Raw genomic sequence first — 24,100 nt, forward strand, 5'->3', positions numbered from 1 at the left:
AAAACGCCAATTTTGGCCAGTGTTTGTGACTAAGTGGCTACTAAAAAAGACTGGATATACCCCGTTTGCAATACCTTGGGTTGTCTACTATTGCAAATGGTATGCCATCATAGGGGTAATTTTCATTCTTGGGCTACCATAGGGTCTCAAAGGCAACGTAACCAATCTGGCGAATTTTAATGTGAAAAAAATGAAACACAAGCCTTATATTTATTTATTATTTATTATTTATTAAAAATTCTTAAGAAACGCAGTCTTATTACCCATAGGGTCTCGATGCGCATACCAGCAATCAAAAACAAGCAAAACAATATCCAGCACACAACAGCATTATAATCACATGCATTTGAACCAGGTTAAAAATTTCATGTCATCCCGTATGCCTGAGCAAATAAAACTGTTTTTAAGCTCCGGCGGAACTTCAATAGATCATTCTCAAGTCTTAATGTCAGAGGCAGGGAGTTCCAAAAATGCGCTCCCTGAACATCACTCGTCCTCCCTTAGCACTTTTTCTTTTTAAAATTTGGAATCTTCAATAAGGCTAAATCAGCCGATCTCAAGGATCGACTGGGAGCATAGCGTGTGAATTTATCCTTCAGATAGTCTGGTCCCATACCGTGGATTGCCTTATATACCAAACAACCATTTTTAAACAGAACCCGTTCACGAACGGGCAGCCAGTGCAGGGCTTTTAAAGATGGAGTGATATGGTCATTGCGGGCCACACCCGTAAGTAGCCTTGCAGCTGCGTTCTGTATCAACTGTAGCTTGTGTATGATGTTCTGAGGCAGTCCAAGGTACAGGACATTGCAGTAGTCCAATCGGCTACCGATGATGGCGTTGACCACCGAGATTTGATCGGAGGGGGCAATAAATCTAAAAATAGACCTGAGAAGCTTCAGGTGGTAGTGGCAAGAGCTTACCACCTGATTGATCTGGGGCTTCAGTGTCAACCTAGAGTCGAAAATGACTCCCAGATCTCTGACCTTGGTGGCAGGACTCGGAGATGGAGAAAACGAGTCCGGCCATGAGGGAAAGATACTATTCACCTCCTGGTTACTGAAGATGATGCATTCAGTTTTGGAGCCATTGAGTTTTAAATAATTGGCTCCCATCCACGACTGGATATCCTGTAGGCAGGAAGAAAGATTGATTTGATCCTCCTTTTTCTTGGCCAGGCGAAAGTACAACTGGGTATCGTCGGCATAGATATGATAGGGAAGCATGTGGCGGCGGATGATATGGGTCAGTGGCCTCATATAGATGTTAAACAGGATTGGAGATAAAGCCGAACCCTGGGGGACTCCACACGTCAGGGCGATGTTAGAGGAGTAAAATGTTCCCAATTTTACCCTTTGAACCCTGTCGTGGAGAAACGAGGTCACCCAAGCCAGCGCCCTGTTTGAAATATTTTTATTTATATATAGGTATATATATATAGTAATATATACGTATATATTTATGTATATAAAAAATACAAGTAATTCCTGCACTCACGCTCCAATGTCCCTTAATGGCCGGGTGCCAACCAAAAGCAGCTTCAATATCCAAGAAAATCCAAATGTATGGCTGCACTCACGGTTTAAAAGTCCAAAGTTTAATGAAAAAACGATTTAAAACATCAAAAGATCAACGTTTCAGTCATGTAAGACTTTCATCAGGATCATGAATATATTTATGTATATAGATATATATATATATTATTTCATCCTACATGTATTTTTATATAAATATATATATATATATATATATATATTAATATCACAATACAGTTAGAACGAAATAACACTCACCTATATATATATTTTTTAATTTATTATTTTTTTTTTTACGTATTTACATATTTTTTTATATTATATATAAATATATATATAACAATAATTATATATATATTTAATCAGTGTCAGTCTACGGGTAATTTGATATTAATATATATATATATATATATATATATATATATATATATAATTATTTATATATATATATATATATATTAATAGTAAAATACACCTAGACAGTGTATGTGTCTGTATGTATATGTGTATACATATATACTTAGATCATATATATATATAATATATATATATATATATATATATATATATATATATATATATATATATATATTGTAACGGACCGTTTCAGCAGACAAGGGGTTAAAATCTGTTTAGGCGATATGCCCCTTTTTGAGAGACAGGCACAGCTACTGCAGAACACTAAACTCCCGAACTGGATACAAAATAGCACTCCAAACTGGAACCTCACGAATAGCTGCTAGCAGACGAACAGGAAAAGCATACATCAGTTTACACTCCTGGCAATCAGTCTCTATCAGCATACAGTGAATCCCCCCCAAGAACGAGACAAGGCTCCGTGTTGAGGGTCAAGCAGTGTCTCAGGTGCTGGCACACCCAGCCTGGTTTTTATTACAGTCTTTTCAAATACAGAACTGCCCACAGGGAGGTATAAAACAACCAATCACATCACAGTTACATCCCACATATTCCCTCCCCTTATCCTGAGAGGAAACTCAATTATACATGCAGTTAAACATACTTTCTACCCAACTTTCATAACTCTAAAACCATACATCACATTCACATAAAAAATACATATTCACAATCAATCCATTCAGGGGAACAACATATTAAAAAAATGGCATGAATCAGACCAGGGGTTCAAAAGTTAGTAAAATATCTTTTGGGGCCTGGCTGGCAAATGGCTATCTGGCTCAGACCGGTTTTACAGAGCCCTCTTTCCTGGAGACAATGGGAAAATAATCCAATTATATCCAGGAATAGAGGCAGACTCCATTGAGCACATGGTTGAAAAAATACATAAAATACAATAAAATACACAAGGTTACAGTTACTACATAAAATAAAGACATGCAACATATCCCCAGATAGCTTATGTCTGAGCGCATATTATTGAATGGCGCTCAGACCACACACATACAGTTCAATTGCCATGGAGCTAAAGTCTTTCCCATAGTCTTTCGGTATACGAATGGGCTCCATGGCATAGCTATCTGGGGTATCACCGCTCACACAGGGCAAGTACCGAATGACCCCACTGTATTTAAAGGGCTAGAATGAGTGACATGCACTCTGTTAGGGCCAAATAAGTTTTTTAAAGGGCCCAATCTCCCAGGGCCATAGTCCAAAGGCAGCAGGCGGGCAACCAGGCTTCTCCAATGCAATGTGGCGAGATTGCTCTCGTCACATATATGATCTAAGTATATACATTTTTTTTTACACTGATTTAATTTAATTTTATTTGAATTCAGCCAGCAAGGGGAATAACTGTCATTACAGTTTGTCCCCCTGCTGGCAATGCCTGAGCCAGCTAACCCAGCCATGTGATTGTGAGGTCCTCGCAAGGACCTCACTCTCACATGGCCGGAGGGGCCCCCAGGAGGAAGGATGTGCCGCGGGGGGCTCCCCGGGAGTCCCCCCAACCGCGATCGCCGGCGTGGGATCGCCGGCGACCGGGTAAGTTAAAAAAACCCGGAGGGCGTACTATTACGCCCGGCGGCGTTTAGAGCCGCTTAAAATAGGGCGTAATAGTATGCTCTCCGGTCTTAAAGGGTTAAAGAAACAGATTGTGTTTGTCTTAAAAAATTATTCCAGAAACAAAACAAAAATCTAATAACAATACATTTTACATCACACATTTGTTATTTACTAGATGTAAGCCCCCAAAGCCTTGCATAATACAAGCTTTAATGCACATGTAAAAAATAATAAGCTCAAGTATTACAAGGTACTGTATGGATTAAATTTGTTGATTAAATGAGCAGGGATCTATGTACATAATTGATTTTTTTTTTTACATTTTTGCAAATAATGTTAACTTGTAAAATGTAAATATGTCTGAGTTGTTTAAAAAAAATATATACATCAAGCTATATAGAACATTACATGTTTACTTTACAATACGTTATCCCTCAGTTCAGTTGAATATAAAATGATGTGACAATTCTTTGAGGGTTTAAAATGTAAATACAATGATGAATGGCATGCTTTGCTGAGAGCATCAATTTAGCATAACACATTGTTTTATATATTTTACATGGTTTAACCTTTTCATTTATTTCTATCTTTGATCAGAATTTTATATATTTTTTTTTATATATTTATATTTAGCTTTACTAAAATTGTGCACACGATTTTACTTCTACGCAAACTTTGATTCTGAAGTCAGAAGGAATTCTTAAAGATAATACAGTTTTATGTAAGTTGCTATAAACATTAACAAAAATAATCCAAAATAAATTCAGCAGTTTAATTTAACAGAAACATTATATTAGCATAGTTTTTATTTACCTTTTGTCATAATATCACTTTAAATATATGTAAATGCCACAATGAACACAAATTCAGTGACACGCAGGACAGCATGGTGATTTCATAAAGATGGGAAAAACAATACATTTAAAAGATTTGTTGAAGCATGCGTGGCATAGACATAAGACTATCCTAGATATAAGAGACTCATAAAAGCATTAAGAAAATTGAGCAGACCAGATGGGCCGAATGGTTCTTATCTGCCATCACATTATATGTTTCTGTGTTTCTATGTTCTATAAATGGATTTTGATACTAACAATCAATTTGGCTTCCCTGTTGCTCTACTGGTTCTCTCCTCTTAATTTAAGGTTTTGGTTAAATGTCATTCTTTTAAGTTTTGCATCTTTGTTTTGGTTTAACTAATGACAGAATAGAAATATATCCCCAAAAAATTTACTTTTCAGCTGACTGTTAAAGAAAAGCAATATGAACAAAATGTTTCAGGTTTATTCATGATGGTTTGCCTGCAGCTTTCCCACATACGTGCTATTTGTTAAAAGTCAAGAGTGGGAAAAAATATACTGACAAGTTGAAAAGTCAGCTTAAGCAATATGGAACCTACCTTAAAGCTATTTTGATGCCGATTGGCTGTGAAATATTTCTCCTTCACACATGACTTGATAAAGTTAGCTGACAGAGAGCAGCCAATCAGCATCATGAATGCAAATAGCGGAAAATGTGCATTTGCAGTAATGAATTGCCAGTGAGAAAAAAGTTAGAAATCAAGCAAACTAGGGATGCAGCCATCCTTTTATGGAACTCAAATTTGCTGCATTTATATCTCAGCCGAGTCAATTACTTACTGGGAGAAAATAATTGACTACTTAATCAGGAGATTTCAAGTCAGTCCCAATTCAAAATATTGTTTCATTGGGAATGTATTCCTGCTTTAATTTTAATAGTGTACACAAAAAAAAAATCTGCAACAACCTTGTAAATCTCGACATTTTGTACTTGTTTGTAGTCTAGTTCTATGGTTCTGAAAAAAATACTACTTAACACATAATAATAATAATAATAATAATAATAATAATAATAATAATAATATAATTCTTTATACAATACCATTCAGTCTTGAAATGTATTAATGCAAATCTATTCATTGCATTTTGGTTAAAATTAATATATTTTTTATACTAACCTGCCAGATACAGCCACGGCTTGTGCATTTAGTTTCATCAGCACCGGGTTCCGGGTAACAATCAAACTTTTCATATTCATTGAGAAGTTGATCCCATTCTACAGTGTATGATTCTCCTAACGTTAGCTGAAGTCCGGTTAGAGTTAGAACCTAAAGAACAATAGGAAATAGTGACTTTTAATTATTTTGTTCAATTGATTAATAGATACGTTAAAATCAGGTTTACGTTTGCAAGCTAAATAGGGAAGACACTGAATTTTTCTCCTAGCTCGTTTGCAATTGTAAATGCAAATACATTCTAAAAATGTATACAAACACAAAATGAATACAACATTATTTTCTCTTTGAATTAATGAATATTATGAATATTCTAACGCATTTAAACCTGCACAGTAAAAAATGTTTCCTCCAGAGCTTCCTTTTGCTTATGCGTTTGTGCATGTGCTATGTGCATGTAATAATACTCATTTTCAGCTATGACACACATAAGAAATTGTAAGTGAAGTGTTTTGTATAATCTAGTAGTTCACGTGAATTAGAAAATTATTTTTTTTAATAATGCTTTACACGTCAGTCAAAGAGTAGGGAGGAAGAGATGGCATACATCTTTAAAAATAATTTTCCACAATAGTTTGATAAATGAGTGAAAGGGTTAATTGAGCAGAAAGTTGTGAGGAGTTAATAACCATCTTTAAAATGTTGTTTTTTACTTTGGTTCTTATGTCACTAGAATTTGTAATTCAGTGTTTTTGTTTTGTCTGATTTTAGATTGGTTTGAAATCAAATATCAGAAATTAGCACATATTTGTCATATAATTTTACCTAAAACTCAAAATATGTGCATATTGTAACATATTTCTGCCATACAAATTAGAGAAAATTATGACATAGAAAACATATGGCAGGGGCGGAGCCTGGCTACTAAACAGACCAGAAGCATGCTACATGAGCTCCTGCGTTTGGCATCTTAAAAGTGGCAAATTTACTGAGCCAAAAAGAAATCCAGACACAGCACAATAAGCTCATTGTTCCTGACACACTGACGGTTTCGAAGATACCTCTCGTGGGACGACCCGCCGCTGAGAAACTGGACACAAGGCTTTACGGCCTACTAGTGACCGAGCTTGGGAGAGGCGGCCGCTCTCCTACAGCTTTAATCAGCGGTAGGATATCCGACCTGAGTTCCCCCCCCCCCCTTTGGACCGGCGGGGGTTATCCTGGTCCCCCCAAGCTAGCCCTGTACACCCGCACAGCAACTTGCAGTTTGATACAGTCCACAGAACACACTCAGCCTACTTAGCCACGATGGAAGTGGGGAGCTCGACACGGAGGCACAAGCCGCACAGACCAGAGGCGGTCATACCAAATCCGTTGGACCTCATGGTCCAATGCCTAAACAAAGCGTTCCAGAGACTTTGGGACAAGCTGGAAGCTCGGATGGCCACCCAGCAGACCCCACAAAGGAGAAATGCAGGCAACGGCAAAAACCGCAGAGGTCAAAGGCCACCTCGGGGGAAGGCGACCAAACGAGCTTCGGAACAGCCTAACTCAGACCCATGAGGGCTACGGGGCCCCCTGACCACAACCTCAAAGCAACGACCGCGAAAGCGGAGGCCAGGTGCCCACAAACGACTGCGGATCATCCGCGACCCCAGCAATCCCCCAACGAGTAAAGTTTCACCTCCCCAAGAAGCCAATGTCCACAGACCCCAGAAGCAGACTCCCTCTCAGGCACAGGGAGAAGGGAGCGATGGTCCGACACCGCCTCAAACAACACAGCAAAGTGCACCCATACCCCGGGATGGCGGCACCCCCAAGAAGGCTCCTAAACCGACTTCACCGAAGCGCCCTGGGTTGGGGATTTGGGCCACAGACCAATGTCCTGCCCGCCGCTGCTGTGGAGTGCAGAGCCCCACTATACCTATGCCCGCCCTAAGCTACACAAAGGGACTACCACAATCACCTATGAACCGCCTCTCAGACGAACTGCGCCCGGGCATCACCTCACCAAGTGAGTGTGCCGCCCTCAGGCGAGTCACGCTCATGCTGGACAGGTCGGTACGCCAGGTGGGCATAGGCTGATGGGGCTAACTTAAAGGGACATTATCACCACTGGCAGCAACCCACAGCCCAGACACCCACCTCACAATATGTGTACCTATTGAACTGTAAATGACAAATCTCATCTGGCATTACTTAGACATGCATGTTACTAGTTTTACCGGCATGTTTAGCCTGTGACTAGCTTAACTAACTCACCTGCACTAGCCTGCTTAATTCACTAGCACACTGTACTCACACTTTTTATACTATAACTAGAGCAGATTGAGTATTAGGAATTGTCTAGCATGTTATTTAACATATAATCAATAACCTGTTACATGTTTAAGCTACTTTAACCCTTATAATGATCTTGAATTGTTAGAGCTTACCTAGACCTTGCCAAAATGCTTAATTAGTATGTCTCACCTTAGCATGACTTATTATAAAAAAAAAAAAAAAAAAAAATGCAAGGACTAAGCTAACTTATCCTCTATTTCATGACTTAAGTTTGACTATCTACGATTCTCATATTAACTAAATATAAAATGTGCAGTCTATATAAAGCCATGTAACTGTTTTATGCCGATTGTTCGTGATGCGCTTGATACAGCTATCGTGGCGTTTCAAGCTTGTTTGTCACCCTTTGCACGTGAAAAATAAAGAAAACAGTTTTATTACAATATCTTTAAATCTCAAATGTCCTCTCCTCTGATTTCTTCTCTTAATTGCCCTTTCTCACCTTAATATCTGCATGTCTCTCTCCACCCATAATTGATTTTTATCTAAACCCAGACTTCCTATTTCAGTCTGGACCCCAGCAAGCAAATGTAAAAGATTGCTCCCTGATTTCACAACTAGCAACTCTTGTAGCTCAAAAGCCTTATGCTGAGGTTGCATCTCTAAAAGATTTTTCCACCCCCCATGGTACTCAATACATTTATAGATAGTTCAAATCACCTGGTCATCCAAACACATCAATCATGTCTAACACCTTCTCCTCACGTGTAACACCTCCATTCCCATGCAACAGACCAGTTAACTCTTCATCCCTCCACACTCTCCTATGGTCCTAGCTGCCCCTATAATTGCCTTATCTATAACAAAACACTACTTAACAATGTTCGCTACTATTTTTCACTTTCACCCTCACTTCTCTAAAATCTCTCTATCTTTCTGCTTACCCGTCCCTACTGACACAATCTTTATTGCTCCTGGTTTACTTCCCCCCTCTCTCGGTGCATCCCATACACTATACTCATACCTATCCACCATTTCTCCTCCTACTCCTTGTGAAACCTCAAAATACAAACATTCAACCAAAACATTTAAATCTTACTCCCACATTCTCTTACTTTCTATGCTACTGTTCCTGGCAGCTGGCGACGTCTCTCCAAACCCTGGTCCTGCCTCTACGTACCTACCTTGTGTCCAACCCAGAAACCTCTCACATTTTATATCCATCCCATGTAACTCTCCTTTCAAGCCCTATGGAAGGCACTTCTATCTATGACTTATTCATCTTAAGTTCCCTAAACTTACTTGCTTTAACTGAAACTTGGCTCTCTCCCTCTGACACAGCTACCACTGCCTCATTATCCTTTGGTTGTCTATAGTTTACGCACAACCCAAGTCAGTCTGACAGTAAAGGTAGCAGTGTAGGGTTTCTCTTTTCTCCCCATTGCTCCTTCAAACCTCTACCCACCTCTTCCTTCCCTCTCTTTCTACTCTTTTGAAATTCACTCAGTTCGCTTATTCAAACCCATATCTGTAAACATTGCAGTTATTTATCGGTCCCAAGGTTTCCTCATCTCTTCCTTGACCATTTTGCTATCTGTACTTACTTCTTCTTAAACAATACCCCATCCCGAATTTTAGGGGATTTCAACATTCCCATTAACCCACCCTTGTCCACAGTAGCCTCAAAACTTATTTCAATCACCTCTTCCTTTGGGCTATCGCAATGGGCTAATTCTCCCACACATGTAGCTGGCAATACCCTAGATCTTATTTTTTCAAATGCATGCTCAGTCTCCAATCTCTGTAATACGCCATTTCCTCTATTAGACCCCCACCTAATATCATTTATTCTCAAGTGCCCCCCCAACTAATGCCCTCAACTGCCCACAACAAGGAGGAATCTGAATTCTCTTGACCTCCAGCAACTCTCAGCTGATCTCCATTCCAAACTGTAATCCATCCCAACCTTCTCCAGTCCCTCTCTGGATATCTTCTCATATAATGCTACCCTCACTTCTGTCCTAGATGCTGCAGCCCCACTCCAAGCACCCTCCTCAAGGAGGGCGCACATCCAACCGTGACACACTAAATCAGCCCACTACCTGCAGAGATGCTCCCGTTTAGCTGAATGCTGCTGGAGGAAATCTGCACCTTGTCAGCTTGCTACACTATACATTTGTCTTGTGCTCATACAGTGCAGCCCTCACCCTTGCTAAACAGTCCTACTTTTATTTTATCATTAGTTAATGCTCCTGCAATCCTAGGCATCTCTTTAACACTTTTAACTCTCTTCTTCGCCCTGCTGTGACGACCCCACAAACCAATCTTTCATCTGATAGCTTTGCATCTTTAATCTTAATCTTACTTTACTGACAAGATTTATTAGTTAAGGAATGGATTCTCCCCCCTTCTCCCCTCTCTATCTCAACCTCACTTGGACCATACCATCCCTACTCTCAAAGTCTTCCCTCCAGCTACTGAACAGGAATTGGCTGCGCTTCTCCTCTCCTCTCATCCCACCACCTGTCTGCTTGATCCAGTAACCACTTCATCAGAGCTCTCACCCCTTGTCTTATACCATCCTTAACACACATCCTAAACTGCTCTCTTTCATCTGGCACTGTCCCTGCTCCCCTTAAGCATGCTACTGTCGTACCCATCCAAAAAAAGCCAGCGCTAGACCCGTCTTCCACTTCCCATATCTCTTCTAGAAAGACTTGTCTTCACTTGTATGACTCACTTCCTAAATTCCAACTCCCTCCTCGATCCTCTTCAATCTGGCTTTTGCCTCCTCCACTCTACTGAGACTGCTCTTATTAAAGTTACAAATGACCTAATCACAGCCAAATCCAAAGGCCACTACTCCATACTAATTCTTCTTGATCTCTCTGCTGCCTTTAACACTGTTGATCATGGCCTCCTTCTCCTAACACTTCAATCTCTTGGTCTCTGGGACACAGCCCTCTCGTGGTTCTCGTCATATCTCTCCCAACGCTAATTTAGTGACTGTTTTTCCAACAGCACCTCTTCTCCTCATCCTGTCTCAGAGTCCCTCTAGGTTCAGTTCTTGGTCCCATTTTATTCTTTCTCTATACTGCCTCTCTTGGCAAACTCATTAATTCATTTGGATTCCACTACCACCTGTACGCTGATGACACCCAGATATATCTCTCCTTCCCTGACCTCTCCCCTACTGTCCTACAACGTGTCACCAATTGCCTTTCTTCTAACTCTGACAGCATGTCCTCCTGAGTTTATTATTTTTCCTTCTCATAACACTGATCCTCCTCCTTCACTCTCCATGCAGGTTGATGGTACCTGCCTCACCCCATCGTTTCAAGCTCACTGTCTTGGTGTCACTTTTGTACCTCATGTCCAGTCTGTTGCTAAAACCTGTTGATTCCGACTTAAAAACATTGCCTGCATACGCCACTTTCTTATGCAAGATGCTGCCAAGGAGCTTGTTCACACTCTAGTAAACTCTCACATCGATTACTGTAATTCTCTCCTAATTGGTCTCCCCAGAAGCCATACCGCCCCCTACAATTTGTGGTGAATTCTGCTGCCAGGCTGATCTTTCTCTCCTGTCGCTCCTCTCACACCTCACCCCTCTGTTGATCCTTAAACTGGCTTCCTGTCCCCTATAAGTGTCAATTTAAAATACTAACCATTACCTATAAAACTCTAACCAACTCTTGCCCCTCTTACATTTCTTCACTGATTCATAGGTATACACCCTCTCGGTCTCTACGCTCTACTGGTGACCTTCTCCTGTCTGCTGCTTGAACCCTTACTGCAAATTGACGCCTGCAAGACTTCTCACGGGCTGTTCCTTTCCTTTGGAACAGCGTGCCTACCCCTGTCAGACTCTCCCCTAGTGTTCAATCCTTTAAAAAGTCTTTCAAAACCCATCTTTTCAGAATTGCTTAGGGCCTCCAAGAGTAACTTCTATCTCTCAAACCTTCCTCTCGCTCTCTTCCAGTTCTGCTACTTTCCCACCATGTCTATTTGCTGTCTATCTCAATACCCTTCCTATAGTGTTGTTATACCCCACCTCCTCTAGACTTTAAGTTCATTTAAGCAGGGTCCTCAACTACCTATTGTTCCTGTTACATTTTGTTATTGTCTAATTTGTTAAATTCCCCTTTTTTTTGTAAAGTGCTGCGGAATAAGCTGGCACTATATAAATACTACTACTACTACTACTACTACTACTACTACTACTGCTACTACTAATAATAATAATAATAATAATAATAATAATCACTCATAGGTATATGTGTGTATATATATATATATATATATATATATATATATATATATATTCCTATGATTATATACGTAAATATGTATAATCTTCATATCTATACAACAAAACACATTTTCTCTAAATAATGTTCTCCCTTCTATTTTTCACTTTCACACTAACTTCACTCATTACTAAAATATCCCTATCCTTCTGCTCACCTGTCCCTGGCAACACCATCTTCATTACTTCCACTTTACTCCCCTCCTCTCTCTATTCATCCCATGAATTCCAGCCTATCTCCTCTAACTTCTCCCAAATCCTATTTATACATACCCTCCTACAAAACTTTCAAATCCTACTCCCACTTCACTTCCTTTCTATCCTTCCGCTCCTAGTAGCTGGCAATTTCTCTCAAACCCCGATCCCATCTAGGCAAACTCACCATGTACTAACTCAAGGAACCACACCAATCTCATAACCATCTCATGTTACTCTTCCTCCTTCAATACTGCCCTCTGGAATGCACGCTCTGTTTGCAATATAACAAAATCCAGTGCTGTCCACGACCTCTTTATCTCTCATTCACTAGCCTTAACAGAAACATGGCTCTCCCCCTCTGACACTGCTATGCCCTGCATCTTTGTCCTTTGGTGGTCTTCAACTTACCCCTAACCCAAGACACTCTGAATATAAAGTGGTGGTGTAGGGTTTCACCTCTCACCTGACAGCTCCTTCAAACCTCTACCCACCCCTTCCTTCCCTCTCTTTCCCATCATATGAAATTCACTCATTTTGCCTTTTAAAACCCTTCTCTGCTAACATTGCCATTATTTGTCTCGTACCCAGTCAGACTTTCTCCATTATAGATTCATATTGTGTTCATACAGCGCAGCCCTTGCCCTCGCCAAACAGTCATACTTTTCCTCTCTCATTAGTTCATGCTCCTGCAATCCCAGGCATCTCTTTGACATATTTAATTCTCTTCTTCATCCTGCTGTGGCCACCCCCCAAACTAACCTTACAGCCGATAGCTTTGCATGTTACTTTACCAGCAAGATTGAACAGCTAAGTAAAGAATTCTCCCCACCTTGCCATTCTCTTTCTCAACCACACGTAGATTATGCCTTTCCTAACCTTCAGACTTTCTCCTCGGCTACTGAACAAGAGGTGGCTGAGCTTCTCCTTTCCTCTCGAACCACCCCTTGCAAGCTCGATCCTATCTCATCTCACCTTATCAGATCTCTCTCCCCTTGTCTTCCGCCTTCCTTAACATACAACTTCAACTGCTCTCTCTTTTCTGGCGTTAAGGTCCTGCTGACCTTAAACTTGCCACTGTAGTACCTATCCTGAAAAAAAATCTCTCGACCCATCCTCTCCCTCTAACTATCGTCCCATATCCCTGCTCCCTTTCTCCTCAAAGCTTCTGGAAAGACTTGTTGTTATGCGAATGTCTTACTTACTCAATTCCAATTCTCTCCTTGACCCTCTTCAATCTGGCTTCCGCCCTCTCCACTCTACTGAGACTTATCAAAGTTACTAACAACCTAATTCTTCTTGGCCTCTCTGCTGCCTTTGACACCCTTTGATCATGCTCTCCTTCTTCAAATTCTTCAATCACTCGGTCTCTGTGACTCTGTCCTCTCATGGTTTTTCTCTTATCTCTCCCAACACTCATTCAGTGTCTCCTTTTCTAATGATACCTCCTCCCCTCATCCTGTCTTGGTTGTAGTCCCCAAAGTCCTTGGTCCCCTTCTATTTTCTCTTTATACTGCCTTTATACTGCTTCTCTTGGCAAACGTATTACCTCTTTTGGATTCAACTGCCACCTGTACACTGATGACACCCAGGTATATATCTCCACCTCCGGACCTCTCCCCTGTCGTCCTGCAACGTGTCACTGCTGGCCTTTCTTCCATCTCTGACTGGATGTCCGCCAGCTTTCTGAAACTCAATCTCTCTAAAACTGAGCTCCTTGTCTTTCCTCATCCTAATACTGATCCTCCTCTTTTGCTCTCCCTTCAAATTAGTGGTATCCACATAAGTCCATCCTTGCAAGCGCATTGTCTTGGCGTCATACTTGATTCTGGCCTCACCTTTGAGCCTCACATCCAGTATGTTGCCAAACCCTGTAGATTCCATCTTAAAAACATAGCCCACATCTGCCCCTTTCTTACGCAAGATGCTACCAAGGAGGTGTCCATGCTCTAATAATTTCCCACATGGATTATTGTAACCCTCTCCTAATTGGTCTTCCCAAAAGCCATATTTCCCCGCTACAGTCTGTAATGAATGCTGCCGCCAGATATTCCTCTCTAGTCGGTCCTCTCACACCTCACCGCTCTGTCAGTCCTTACATTGGTTTCATGTATCCTATAGGATTCAATCCAAAGTGCTAACCCATATCTATAAAGCATTGACCAATTCTAGCCCCGCTTATATATCTTCACAGATCCATAGGTATGCCCCTTCTCTGTCTCTCCGCTCTGCCCGTGACCTTCTCCTGTCCGCTGCTCGCATCCGTATGGCCAACTCACGGGCAGCTCCATTCCTATGGCCAGCCTTCCACCATCAGACTCTCCCCTAGTCTTCAGTCATTCAAGAAGTGCCTTAAAACCCATCCTCACATACCTGTATCTTGCTCTCTCCTAAAGGGCAGCACTTTACTCTCTCCTCCAGCTCTGCTTCACTCCCACCTTACTTGATTGCTATTTCCTGTCCTAATGTGTTTTATGCCCTACTTCCTATAGACTGTATGCTCGTTTGAGCAGAGTCCTCTTCCTGTAAGTTTTCTTGTAATTGTCCTATTTATAATTAAATCCCCCCTTCTCATAATAATGTAAAGAGCAACGGAATCTGTTGGTGCTATATAAATGGCAATGAATAATAATAATAATAATAATAATAATAATAAGTGTGTACATCTACATAATTGTAATTTTTAAGTATGTCTGCAAATCAATCCGTACACAAATTTGCTTTTAAGATGTGTTTATATGCTAGTAATGAAGCCATTGTTTTATATAAATGCTATTCTAATATGTTTTCAATCTAAAAGTGCTCTGTAATGAAGGGGGTTAAGGAAAGTACACTGTACCTACTCTGAGCTAACTCAGAGAGTAAGCAAAAATTCCACCAGATTGTTACAATTTTTGTCCAAGTTGTAGGAACTACATATGTAAGATGCACATACCACTTACTCACCAAGATACACTTTGGCCTCATGCATTGTGTAGTTGACAGCTTTGCAGATTGTTGCAAATTGACTGTTTTCAAAACTGTGAAGGGGACTGTGTGTAAACTTTGGTATGGCTATCAAATTTTTGTCATAAGTGGAAATGCTGCTGGGGAATAAACTTTTTGCTGAATAGGTATTTATGGCATAAGAGCAGACACCAAAGACCGGAATGAGTGGCTCTGACTTGGGGGAGCAGCCTGAAGCATCAGTAGGCTTATCTAAGCTGTGCCACTTCAGGATTTTAGAAGATAAATATTCTTTTATTTCTTTCTTGTTCTTTTTTTTTTTAAATGTCAACATTCTTTTAATTATTTAAATTTATTACTCATTAAAAAAGGGGCAGGAATTTACTCCATTCTTTCTCTTTGAAAACAAGATCTTGTGCATCTATTTTTAGACATATGTATATATTAGGTATAATTACTAAAACTTTTAATGGACTTAGAAGTTTTTTCTAATTTGGATACTTTGGACTAAAGCTTTAAATATACTTTGAATCCATTTGATTCTTACATCAGTGAATAACCGTGAAATGTTTACAATTGCAGAAAATAATGTGGCACATCACAAAAGTCCTTTTTTATGAAAGCGCAAATGTGTTTGGCCAATGGTGAAAAAGAAGGGTGGAAAGTTATACAATATAGACTGCAGCACAACCTGTCCCTGAGAACCTGCTTTGCCATTTTAATTTCTAATACATAATAAATTATGACAATAACATTGTATAAAATAAATACTAATACCTTGAGGAGAAATTATACTTTTGAAAAGTTAATGAAAATTTGTGAAAGTTAAAAAAAAATGTATTTTTCATAACTTATAATGACTTACCTTGTTCGAATCATAAGCAATACCAACAGATTGAGATTCGTCAACTCCGTTTTTCTTTACTTTGACTACACTCACACTTTGAGGAACTCCAAAAACTTTGATTTCTTCAAACTTTAAATTATTTGGGTCACTATATCCTTTATGACTAACAGTCAAATGTAGCATGTTCTAAAATAAAACAAAATGAAAGATAGAGTTAGAATATTATAGCTCAAAATAATTTGACTGGATAAAAGTGAGTATGTGTTCCCTAGTAAAGGCTAACAGTTTGTAGAGGTTCTTTCTGTCTCATTAGAAATGTTGTCTTTTAGCTAAGGGCTTACATGTGAATTGCTAGCATATGATTCACCTAGGAATCTGCCCCAAGCCTCACTTTCTTCCCACCACTGACTTTTTTTGTTTCAATAGATGATCCAGAATATATTTTTGTATGCAAAATGTGTAAACCACTTACATTTGACACTGAAAAATCATATAAAGTATACGTTTCTGATTTCAAGGTGTCTGCAAAACAAAAAGCAAATATGTAAAACAATGCAATATCAACATACAAATACAAAACATATTAATCACAGTCCCGCTCATCTGATAGATTAAAAAAGTATTATGGCTAAAATGCTCTTTCCAAAGTTTCGAATTTTTCTTTACAGAAATATAAAAAAGTTAATAAATGTGGAGATGGCATCTTGAAATTGTATTGTGATCTTAAATCCCTCAATATATTATTGAATAATTCATTTTGCACTTTAAGCTACATAGGCACTTAAGCGCAACAAAAGTGGTTATAGTGGTAGTATGTCTCTGGTACCATCCTTTTGGTTCTGTCCAAAAGCATTTTTGAGTGGTTTGACATAAACGGAATGTCTCCTAGACCAATGCAGCCTGGCCCCAACTTTTGCAAAAGTAATATTGATTTTTCTCCAGTTTGGATGGCCTTCATTGGCTTGGCATGTCAGATGATACACTCAGTCAATGGATGCTATCCAAATATGGACAGAATTGACATTGCTGATGTGCAAATGTAAATTACAATTTATCATTTTCTAAGTGAGTGGCTGGGCTGCTCCCTTCATCTTAGCTCATTTAATTTACTCCTTTCATTTTAATTTTATTTAAATTTTTTAAAACATTTTTATCATCAATAATACTTTTCAAGTCCCTTCTTCAAGACATCCACATTACCTTAAATTATTGTACTTTTTGCTTTTTTTTTTACAGTTAAGTGTACTGTGTAACAGCCTTTGTATAGTCTTAACTATATGTTGTTGTGATTTACTTCTTTTGTTACTATTCTAATATGTAGGAATGTCTGTTTAACATTGACGAGTGATGTAAAGTTAATTGTCTATAACTGGATAAGTCAAAGACAATCACATAATTGTCAAGATATAAAGGAAAATAACTCCATTCAATTGAACTGTTTACTTTTGAGAACAGATGTACAGCTCTGGTTAAATGAGCCATATGGTTAGAAGAAAATATATGCAGATATTCTTTGGGTTTAATAAATGTTTTATTCAGTGGCAGACGTAACGTAGCGAGGTGCAATAATTTTTTTTTATTCTGCTTTATTGCAAGGGTGGCCAAAGGGTAGATCCCTATCTGTCGTACAACTCCCACAATGCTTTGCCAGCTGAGGATCTACCATCTGCACATCATTGCAGGGTTCTAATTAGTACTGAGCGGTGTTTGCATGTTTGAATGTAAGTGTGTGTGAGTGAATGTAGGGGTGTGTTTGTATGTAGTGTTGGAGTTTGAATGCATTGTTGCCAGACACACAGGCACAAACACACAGATACAAACACTGACACACATTCAGATATACAAACACACTGATACAATCCCTGACACATATGCTGACACATACTAGCATGCGTACAGATACACAGACACATAGATACACAGATACAAACATGACACACATACATATACAAATATACATATATATATATGTAGATTTATATATACTGTGTAACAGCCTTTGTATAGTCTTGTCTATATGTCATTGTTATTTACTTTTGTTACTATTCTAATATGTAGGAATGTCTGTTTAACATTGATGCGTGATGTATATACAGATCCATGTACAGGTGTGTCCATTGTACCACTTGTAACAATGTGACTGTCAGTTCAAAGATTACCCATCCCAGAACTGGAAAGTCCTTTGGCATTTCAAAATTCTTGAACAGATCATGTGATTTGCTTGATTAAATGTCTCTTTGGATTAGGTTATTTTAGTTAAACAATGAGGCCCCTTACTGTTATATGGAAATACAAAAGTGCAATATGGACAAAGAAAGCTTAATAACTGGTGGCTAGGCATTTTGTCCAATGTAGAAACACAGCATCAAAACTCAGATTTCAATTTGGTGAATTGGAAAGCCATGAACAGGAGAGTCCTTGGTGGACACCCTGAAATAAAAATAACTATTTTGGATATAAAAGTTTAATACACTGTTTCCATCAGTGTACAATAATGTGATTTAAATTCCTTCAGATAATGCTCTAGATCTTTTACCTGTTGAATATTTTTACTTATTTGTTTCTATTTTAGATTGTTTAGACCCATCTTTGAGTTACTGAACCACTTTCAGATTTCCAAAATTGTGTGAATCACAAATCTTGTGGATTGGGACACTTCTTGTCTCTTGGTATTTATATATCAGGGTATAATGTTATTTTGGCTATAATATATTTCATTTTTTTTTCTTTCTTGCAGTATTTAGTGTATTTTTTTGATTAGTGTTAGGGATTCTCATATGAAGCTTATGAGTTTGAACAATTCATGGATTTGGTGGTATGTTCCTCAATCTGATACAATTTGACACAATGTCACAACTGAGTTTTGTGTTTATAATGGGGTTGGATAACCTTTTATATGACCGATGGATTACTTATCAAACTTTGCAAGTTTGTCTCATGTACTGGATCTATAATACATACTGATTTGACAATACATGTGAACTACAATTCTCTTTTTATGTACAACGGTGTTACCTTGTTCTGAACTTGTATAAAGTGTTGTATTTAATTTGGTTGTATGGTTTCTATCACCGTATGACTGTATTTTTGTTTTATTATGTTTATTACATTAGTTTATATTAATTTTGTGTATGTTTCATGTAATTTCCCTGAGGAAGTCTGGTTCTCCAGACGAAATGCGTAGGGTACTTTTTCATTTTTTAAGTTTATTAACTTTTTTCCAATATTGGGACAATAACTTGTATTGTCCATTTTCCTTTTATATTTTGATGTGAAGATGGAAGTCCTTGTTGTCCTGCACGTGCACATTACTACAGAAAAGGCTTTTTCACTTCCTGACATTATTTGATAGACTTGGAAATACGGTCTTCCTGTATGTTTTACTGTATTAAATTGCGTGCTGTTTTATGATATACCACACCATGGTTTGTGTCTTTCTTCCACATGTCCTTTATCATTTTTGAGTACAAGATTTGAAGATTCAAAGTGGTGGAATTATCCCAGTTTACAAAGTGCCTATTATCTTTACTATTCTGTGAGCGCAATCAGTGGATTAAATTTAGCAGTAATTTTATACTGTGCTACTCTATATATGTTTGTTTTATCTTTTTATACCTGTATATATTGTTGCATTATGTCACTTTATATGAAACATTGAGGAGTTCTTAATATCTACAGTATTACAACGTCAAAAGGGTAAAACCTTTTTCATAATATCACGTTTTTCACACTATCATCGTGTGTGTGTGTGTGTGTGTGTGTGTGTGTACATATTGCTATTATTAGTTCATTCGTGTTTCTTTGCACAATTTATTTATTATCCAGATATATTAGACATATATTTAATGATTACCTGGAGAGAACAGAAAGGAATCATAGAAAAGGGGATACGTTTTAATATTGTTACTAGTTACTGCGAAATTGTAAGAAAGTAAAATCAGTTATCTAAATACTGTAGTAGAACGTTTGTAAGGTTATGACTTTTCGTGATTACTTTATGGTAATGAAAGATTACAGTGAATTAATTATATGAAATTGTTCAAAGGTAGTGAAACTCTGTTTTACATATTAATAAAGTATTTGCTTAGTGAGAATTACAGCCATCAGTGAGCTAGTTAAACAGCCAAACTGCTTTATCTTATCTGCTACCATCTGTTTATTCCTCTGGGGTGTGGACTCTACAATGTCTACAATGCTATTTTAGAGTGTCCACTGTTTGAAAGACGGCGATCACTATAAAATAACATTGAGTTGCTTGTCTGATTTGATTTATTTATGATATCAAAGATTCTCATAGCATTTTAGTTTTGTAAAATATGTCTTCTCTTTGTTAATCATTAAACTTTATATTGCTAGATAAGGTTATACTAATAGTAAGCTGATTATTAATGGGTACTAAAATCTGTACTATTACTTGCTAGTTATACTGACCCCACTCATAGATAATTTCTGAGTTGACTACTTACCGCATCACTCTAAGACATAGTGATTTAGAAGTTATCTTGTTGTGGTTATTCTAATCGTAATATTGTCATATTCTCCCTTATATTGTTACCAATTATTTATTGATTGTCACGCATGTTTATATTATTATTGTTAATTATTTGTCACAATAAATTATATTTTTATAATTCTAGAAGAGTTAAAAATAGTGAGTTAACTCTTAGTTTTATTTAATAAGGGGATACAGTGCCCTTATATAGATTTTTATTTGATATTAATAAAAAAAGTGATAATTTTTATAAAATATTGTTTTTAACATTTGTTACCCCATAAATATTCTCACAGAGTTAGGGTCTTGCCCTCCCAGTCCTACCTCGGCCTCCTCCTCTTCCTTTCTTGTGAATTTGTGTGTGTTAGCTGGGAAGAAGTGACAGGGTCTCACTTCCTCCAAGCAATAGCTGCTGATATAACCGGTGCCCAGTTGCACTGTTAAAGCACTGCAGCGCTTGACCAGGATCCTGATCACACATGTCTATCGGGTGGACCTAAGTGCATGGGTCACCTGATTGAACCACCCCATCTAAGGGTCACAGTGCACCAGTAGATCTGCTGCTGGTTTTATTAAAAATCTATAATTTCTACATAGTTCTTGCAAATGAAAAAAAATGTTGAATAATTATTGACTTTGAAAACAGTAATTAGAAGTAGATATGTAGGTTGTATTTATTAATTTTATTAGAATAACCTGGCACATCATGATGATCCTGCTACATAAATTGTATGTTTAGAAGTTAAAGTTAATGAAATGATAATGTAAGGAACTATAATGTCCCACTCCATGGCGTCACCCATAGCCAGTGGGTGGGGGCTATAATTAAAATTAACATAGAGTCCCTAATCAGTGTGTTGCAGCTTTACTTAATAAAAAGGGGGTACTTAATGCCCCCCAAAACTTCACCTATGGGTGACAGGTGGGTCTTTAATATTGATAACAAAATAGACCTAATATCCTTTCCAGCCCCCATCCATGGGCGGCGATGAGGGCTTTAATATTCATCAATGGGGGGACCTAATGTCTCCCTAGTCCACACTCATGGAAGCCGTGAAGTAACATCCACCCAGTGCCTGCACCAGTACAGAGTTTCAGGGAGCTGTGTATTCAGTAATCCTAGCAACAAATCACTAGACACCAGGGATAAAGATCTAAATAAAAATCAAATGTGTATGAAAGTGCATGAATGCGCTATGTGTGTGAGCAAGGCCCCCAGCGAGCGGCGTGGAGGCAGGGGACCTGACAGTGAGTGTGTGAATGTGAGTGTGTATATAAATAATTACAATTCTACAGTTGGGGGTTGCCAACATTTCTGTCTTGGTTGCCATGTAACCTAGGTAAGTCTTAGATTTCGTATACACATTGAAGGGAAGGAACGGATTAAGAGAGAGATGTAGTTTAACTAAATAAACATAGATTGTTCACTTGGATTCATAAAACTTAGTTGCATGGAAACTAGATGGAAAATACATCTATTTTAATAACGCACATATTAAAATTATTATATTTTTAATTTCAGAATGAAAAATTATATGTAAATGAAAAATAACTATATTTAAATAAAATAAGCCAATGGGTGGTTTGCTCTCTTGCCTAAGCTAGTGCAAACATTGCTTGTAGATTGTAACTGAAGGAAGATATAAGCTCTGTGCAACCTACCTCTAGTTTCTCCATCATCCCAGAAAAGTTGTCCTTTGGCAGTTCCTGATTCATCCAAAGCAACAATGAGTCCAAGTGGATTTTTACGGCTTGAATAATTCAAAAGAAATTATAACATAAGTGTTTTTACTGTATTCATTGTCTAACAACATCTAACGATATCTAATATTTATTACTACAATAGGTTGTGGATACCTTACAGTAAACCAAGTGAGAGAAGTTCATGTGGCTTATTAATATCTCCATGGCCTAGAGATGGAATATATATATTTTTAAAGTGACACGATTGAAACCAAAATAGCGTGTGCCCCTGCAGACTCACTGCTCAATTCTCTGCCATTTAGGAGTTAAATCACTTTGTTTATACAGCCCTAGTCATTTATCCCTGCATGTGACTTACACAGCTTCCCTGAACATTTCCTAAAAATGAACCTAGATATTTTAGGTTCCTGTACTGCAGTGTGTTTAATCTACAATACTTATCTCCTGCACTGTTAATAGCCTCCTGGACTCAGCATTAGCATCCTGTGTGTTATTTAAGATTTACAGAGCAGACAATACAAATGTATGAAGCAAATTAAAATCTGATTGAAAATGAAACTTTGTTTTCCATGCTGGCTCTGTCGGGCACAGTCAGGGGAGGTGTGGACAGGGCAGCATAAACAGAAACAAAGGTGATTTAACTCTCAAATGGCAGATAATTAAGCAGTGAGACTTCAGGGGCATGATATATACGCCATAACAGCTCATTAAAGGACCGCTATAGGCACCCAGACCACTTCAGCTCAATTAAGTGGTCTGGTTGCCAGGTCCATCTAGGGTAACCCTGCAGCTGTAAACATAGCAGTTTCAGAGAAGGGTTAATCCAGCCTCAGTGACTCATTGACAGCCACTAGAGGCGCTTCTGCGCTTCTCACTGTGATTTTCACAGTGAGAAGACGCTGCCATCCATAGGAAAGCATTGAGAAATGCTTTCCTATGGACTGATTGAATGCGCGCTCGGCTCTTGCCACTCACGCGCATTGGGCCGATGACGTCGGAAGAGGGAGGAGAGTACCAGTACCTGGAGAAAGGTAAGTGTTTTACCCCTTAACCCCTCTTGAGCCCGGCAGGAGGAGGACCCTGAGGGTGGGGGGGGGGGGGGGGGGGCTATTAACACTATAGTGCCAGGAAAACAAGTTTGTTTTCCTGGCACTATAGTGGTCCTTTAAGTTAAAGTTGTTTTGATGCCTATAGTATCCCTTTAGGTAAAATATATGAAACATGTTTAATATTAGAGTTAGGAATAGTACTAGAGTTCTTTAATTCTGTGGGCTGCATCAGAACATGTTTGTTTCACTCTGCCTAAGACTGATGGGAGTTAGAATCTTTTGCAGTGCGATTTGTGGCTCTTGTGTTTAATTTATCCCCTCTAAATATAATTATATGCTCTGAGAGGAGCTAGGGAGACAGCCTTGCCCCGTATAATGTAATATATGTATATACAATATTTGTAATAATGCAATTTTCTTTTTAACCTTACTATCCTATCAGTATACATTTTAAAATAAACGTTGTGCTGATTTATCTAGCTCACCAATAATGCTATATATTGTGACTTATTTAGAAAGAAAGCTCAAATAACTTTCTCAAAATAACACAATATAGTTAAATGTCTCAGGCAGCAAGAAACAATATTATTATCTGTGACAAAATGTCATCAAATAGTAAACTGCTGTTCAAGTAAAATGAATTGTGGCAAACGTGCAAAACGACAGCCAAATCTTCCTATTCCTAAACCAATGTATCACAGGAGGCTCTAATTCTTATCTATCCCTGAACTTTAGAATAGTTTTTCCACCAGGGTTGTGACAGGATAATGAAACTATTCACCTTT

The 24,100-nt window shown here is 38.4% G+C and overlaps 1 protein-coding gene across 2 annotated transcripts in view; it reads right to left on the reverse strand.

Moving 5' to 3' along the window:
* SI (sucrase-isomaltase) overlaps positions 1-24,100 on the reverse strand; it is a 269,528-nt gene that overhangs the window by 97,625 nt on the left and 147,803 nt on the right. For both annotated transcript variants that reach the window (XM_063442609.1, XM_063442610.1), the window contains exons 22-25: positions 22,225-22,313; positions 16,543-16,592; positions 16,089-16,256; positions 5,494-5,643 (exon numbers count right to left, since the gene is read on the reverse strand). In XM_063442609.1, the coding sequence (XP_063298679.1) occupies positions 5,494-5,643; positions 16,089-16,256; positions 16,543-16,592; positions 22,225-22,313 (457 nt within the window). The remainder of the gene's footprint in view (positions 1-5,493; positions 5,644-16,088; positions 16,257-16,542; positions 16,593-22,224; positions 22,314-24,100) is intronic.

This window comes from Pelobates fuscus, chromosome 2, assembly GCF_036172605.1.
Source record: "Pelobates fuscus isolate aPelFus1 chromosome 2, aPelFus1.pri, whole genome shotgun sequence".
Classification (NCBI taxonomy): Eukaryota; Metazoa; Chordata; class Amphibia; order Anura; family Pelobatidae; genus Pelobates; species Pelobates fuscus.